The sequence below is a fragment of the Mus pahari genome, chromosome 15 (assembly GCF_900095145.1).
Source record: "Mus pahari chromosome 15, PAHARI_EIJ_v1.1, whole genome shotgun sequence".
Taxonomy (NCBI): Eukaryota; Metazoa; Chordata; class Mammalia; order Rodentia; family Muridae; genus Mus; species Mus pahari.
In genome coordinates, this window is record NC_034604.1 from 37,318,165 (window position 1) to 37,323,402 (window position 5,238).

General features: G+C 52.3%; 1 protein-coding gene across 1 annotated transcript; it reads left to right on the forward strand.

The window, feature by feature from the left end:
- The first annotated feature begins 876 nt into the window (after positions 1-876).
- Positions 877-3,563, forward strand: Pou4f3 (POU class 4 homeobox 3). Its single transcript, XM_021214963.2, has 2 exons — positions 877-1,085; positions 1,443-3,563. The coding sequence occupies exons 1-2, from the start codon at positions 966-968 to the stop codon at positions 2,337-2,339; spliced, it is 1,017 nt and encodes a 338-aa protein (XP_021070622.1). The 5' UTR covers positions 877-965; the 3' UTR covers positions 2,340-3,563.
- The last annotated feature ends 1,675 nt before the right edge of the window (positions 3,564-5,238 follow it).

The following is a 5,238-nucleotide window of genomic DNA, read 5'->3' on the forward strand; positions in this document are numbered from 1 at the left end:
TATTATTATTATTATTATTATTAATCACCTGAATTGCCTTGCACAAATTAGTAGCTCAGAAATGATAGCTCTTGTTACAGGTATCAGGGCGGCTAAGCTCTATAGAAGTATGCAGAAGGATTGCTCCTGGGTAGGCCAGCTGTCCTCTACTGTTCCTTAGCAAGCTTTCTTGGGGGAAAAGGGAGTGGGCCAAGTTCTGTTTCTCAAGTGAAAGCTGAAACAGCAAGGGCTAGGAAGGAGCCACAGGCTTGTGGATCAGGAAGGCAGTTAATGCCCTTTCTTCCCCCCAAGCCCACAGAGGAGGGGAGTATCACCCAGTGCTCATTCTGGCAACCTCTGCTACTTGCCCAGGCTGGTTTCTTAGTTTGGAGGCACCTCTTCCCTATGCATTGGGATGCAGGCTTTGAGCTTCAGTCTCAGAGCACCTCGAAAATAGCCAGTTTGCAGTGTGTGTGTGTGTGTGTGTGTGTGTGTGTGTGTGTGTGTGTGTGAGCTTGAGTCTGCCCTTTCATCTGGGCAGCTCGAGCTGGGACAGGACAGAGGTTTAGGACTTTGTGCAAAGAAGTCCAGGAGGAAGAAGAAAGAATCTGTAAAGTCTGGCAGGCTGGAGCCAGGTGGGGCGGGGCGGACAGGAAGAGGCCCTGCCAGGCCGGGGTATAAATGCTGTGGAGGGGGGCGGCCGCATCAGGCTCAGAGTGGCGCGCCGCGCCGAGACCTGCGGTCCCGCCTTGCCTCCCGGGCCGCCCCTGCGAGTCCCGGGCGCGTGTGCACGCCTGCGCGTGCCCGGGCCCTTCCTGGCAGACTGCTTGTAAGATGAGTGAAGAAGCAGGTGGGGGAGAGGGGAGGCAGCGAGCGAGAGGGCGAGGGGAGCGCTGGCGCTGAGCGGCGCTCACTTGGAGCGCGGAGAGCTTGCAAGACGAGCTTGATTCCATGTCCCCCGCTGCCTCCCTGCCAGACTCCCGAAGATGATGGCCATGAACGCCAAGCAGCCTTTCGGCATGCACCCCGTACTGCAAGAACCCAAATTCTCCAGCCTGCACTCCGGTTCTGAGGCCATGCGCCGAGTTTGTCTCCCAGCCCCGCAGGTACGTAGCGGAGCATAATTACCGCTCTAAGGCACATTTTTTGACAGGCACTAGCTTCATGTTTTTTTCATGTCGCCCAGAACAATCGCCGCTGTCTGAACCCCTCGCCTTGTCTCCCCCACGCTCTCTCGCGGCGCTCTCTCTCTCGCGCTCTCTTGCTCTCTCTCTCTCTCTCTCTCTCTCTCTTTCTCATTCATGTCTCTGATCCACACGTCTGTTCCAACAGAGAGGCTGCCTCCGTATTAATTTTTATGACCTGGGCTTTGAGGAGAGGCATCTCTGTTGCTTGAAAATGTGTTTTAATCCTGAGTTGACAGTATTCCCCACTGACCGTGCTGTGCGCCTTCTCGCTTGCAGCTGCAGGGTAATATATTTGGAAGCTTTGATGAGAGCCTGCTGGCACGCGCCGAAGCTCTGGCGGCGGTGGATATCGTCTCCCACGGCAAGAACCATCCGTTCAAGCCCGACGCCACCTACCATACCATGAGCAGCGTGCCCTGCACGTCCACCTCGCCCACGGTGCCCATCTCCCACCCGGCTGCACTCACCTCGCACCCGCATCACGCGGTACATCAGGGCCTCGAGGGCGACTTACTTGAGCACATCTCGCCCACGCTGAGCGTGAGCGGCCTAGGTGCCCCGGAGCACTCGGTGATGCCGGCGCAGATCCACCCGCATCATCTAGGCGCCATGGGCCACTTGCATCAGGCCATGGGCATGAGTCACCCGCATGCCGTAGCACCGCACAGTGCCATGCCCGCGTGTCTCAGCGATGTGGAGTCAGACCCTCGAGAGCTGGAAGCGTTCGCCGAGCGCTTCAAGCAGAGGCGCATCAAGTTGGGGGTCACCCAGGCGGACGTGGGCGCGGCTTTAGCCAATCTTAAGATTCCTGGCGTGGGCTCGCTCAGCCAGAGCACCATCTGCAGGTTCGAGTCTCTTACTCTGTCGCACAACAATATGATCGCGCTCAAGCCAGTCCTCCAGGCCTGGCTGGAGGAGGCCGAAGCCGCCTACCGAGAGAAGAACAGCAAGCCGGAGCTCTTCAACGGCAGTGAGCGTAAGCGCAAACGCACGTCCATCGCCGCGCCAGAGAAGCGTTCACTTGAAGCCTATTTCGCCATCCAGCCACGTCCTTCATCCGAGAAGATCGCGGCCATCGCGGAGAAACTGGACCTTAAAAAGAATGTGGTGAGGGTCTGGTTCTGTAACCAGAGACAGAAACAGAAACGAATGAAATACTCTGCTGTCCACTGATTGCGGCGGGTGCGGCGTCCGGAGGAGCCTGGAGAGCCTAATAGCATCGCCCCCTTCCAATGGGAGGGGACGTTACGGGACACTCCAGGGTGTTTCCTGGCAGGTCAGGCTCTTTAACAGCCCCCCCCCCCCAAGTCACAGACTTTCCCCCTTTGTCCTGCTTAATTGCCTCTTGGCCATCTTTCCCTCCTTTATCTCTCTATTCCCACCAAAAAAGTTCTGGCGCTAGGAGAAAAAAAATTTTTTCAAGGGAAAGCATAACTGGACGTTGTGCTGTCCGTGGTGCTGAACTCGGTCTTGCTCTGAGGCAGCAGGACCTCAGGCCTGCAGCCCGGAGACACACAGGCTTGTGAATTGACCCGGCCATCCGACCGCAAGGAGAAAGTACCACTTCTTGACTAGGCATTATTAGGCAAGGGCGAAGGTAAGGAAAAGAGCGACAGATAATAATATAAAGTCTAGGATATTTAAGCGGGACACAAACACGGAGATAAACTAATTTATTAGAGTATATAAAACACGTATGTTTCCAAAGGATAGCCTTATAATAATTCCCTTCTGCGCCTGAATTCTTCCCAATGTATCGGTTGGTTTACCGTACATTCTCATAAGTAGCATGGGTTAAGTTCAGGGACCGTGTGCAAGGTGTTGGGCTGTTGGTGGTCAGTAGGATTTCCAGGCAAGTGGGCCCAGACTGAAAATACTTGGCGATGTCTTCTTGACTGTTGGTGAGCAGAAGCCAGCGCTAGCTCTGGCTATCTTCATCGACCTTCCGGAAATTGAGTATTTATTTGCCTTTTGGAGGGGCGAGGTTGGTGGTTTCAGATCAGACCAGATGAAGAAGAGTCCCTCATCTCACTGCTCTGGTCAGAATGTCCCACCCAGTGTTCACAAGTGACTGTAACTTCAGGAATCATATGCAAATCCTTCCTACACGTCTAAGCTAACTGTTGCACTTTTGTAACTGTGGCTGCTGGCATAGCTAGTTCTTGTTACTTATTTAACTCTACTTTCCCTGCCCCGCTACCTGTGTCTCCTGTGGAAGTTCCCGTATACTTTTGAGCAGTGCAAGAGCAGGACCACAGAACCGGACCCTTCTCGCTGCAGTCACAGTTCCCGCGAATTTTATTTTTCGTTGCTTCATGTAGTTTGTGTGTTGCCGTGTGTGACCTTTTGGTTTCATTTCTGGAATAGATACAAATAAAACATTGCATCTCTTCTCTTTACCCCTTATAATACTTCTAAAATAAATGCTTTATTTTTCAACCTGAATTGCAGTTGTTTTTTCCTTTCCTGGTGCTAAAGGTAGCTCGACTTGAAAAACTTGTCTCTCTTGCCCATTCCCTTCTCAGACACTCTCACATCCTTACTACAAAACTCAAGGCTATTCCTGGATCTCAAATGTCTTCAAAGGCAATCCCCTCCACTTCCTGATGCCAAACTGTCACACTACTCTCTTACCTTAGAATCTTGGAAGCCTGGCTGATAGGGAGTTCAGACTCCAATCCTGCCATTCAAAAGCCAAATCACCTTGGGGCTAGTTTCCTAACTTTTCTCTGTCTCCTGGTCAATATTGTTGGTCTACAGAAGGAATACCTATTACCCAACTCTCACTGCTATGCTCAAGACTGGGTAAGACTATTTATTGAAAGTGTCTGGCAGGTGGTACGTGGTACTTTATAAGAAATTACTATTTATGAGGATTCAGACAGCCGGAGAGATGAGGAAATAAAGGCAAAGAGGGAGAAAAAAAATTGTTCGTACAGAATATCCGGAACCTCTTCCAAATTTTTTCATTTGAAATCGTCATCCAAAGATCATCACAGAATAGTGTGCCTTGGCAGAGGGATTGAGAGGCCTGTTGCAAAATACCTATCACTGCTCTGCACCTAGCAGATGCCAACAAATGCAGTGCCTTTCTCTCTTTGCACTCTATACGAGTGGAAACTTTTCGAATGCGTGTGAGTCTTAGAAACACGTTTGCGGTTTAAAAATTAATGTTACAGAACCAGGAGTCGTCTGCACATTTCCCGGGTTCATCTTCAAAGAGCTCTGGCTCCTCTGTCTCTGGCCCGAGTAAAGCAGGCTTCGGTTCCGCATCCTGTTCCCGCGCAGTCACATCCCCCCCCCCCAACCTCTGTAAAAGCAAACTTGTGGATAGCCCCCAGTTCCTCAGGCCTCAGCCCCTCGCACCCGACTTGCGCAACCACCCCAGCAATTCCTCCACCTCCCTCTCCATCGGTGTCCTTTAATAATAAATGCCCTTATGCCATTACATTATATTGTGGGTTTTGAAAATTTAAAATACGGCTGATGCAATATTAATTGCCTATAGTGGTATAAAACACAGGGCCGGAGCCCAGCCGGGCTGCAGACGAGGCGGCCGAGAACGTCCCGCGCCGCATCGAAGCGCTCCAGACGGGCGCGCCTTTGCCGGCTGCTGGGTTTCCTGCAGGTAAGAGCTCTCAGACTTTTTGTCCCTCAAGAAAGATACCGATATTCCTCAGTATCAACTTTTCGAACCTTCCCGGCTGTTACTTAGTTAACTTTTAAAAGAGTAACCACCGCAAAAGTTTGCGAGATTTTTTGGAGAGGTAGAGAGAAGTTGCCTGACTGGAACGCACTGGGTTAAGAGTTCGAACCGCGCGCTTCTACACTCCTCTCAGTGTTGCGGTGTCCCGCTTGGTTGGAGTACCTTGACCAGTTTCTACCTGCGGGCGGGAGCAGAGGCTCAGTCTGCCACGCGCCCCACCCTCTCCCTCCCTCTGAGTACTCCCGGCAGGTGCCGCGCTCTCTCCCCTTTGGCTTGCCCAGAAAGCTAGGGGAGATGTGGTTTCCCCAGGATAGTACAGTGGCCTCTGACACTGTCAGGTGGAGGCGCAGATCTTGTGGGGAGGGG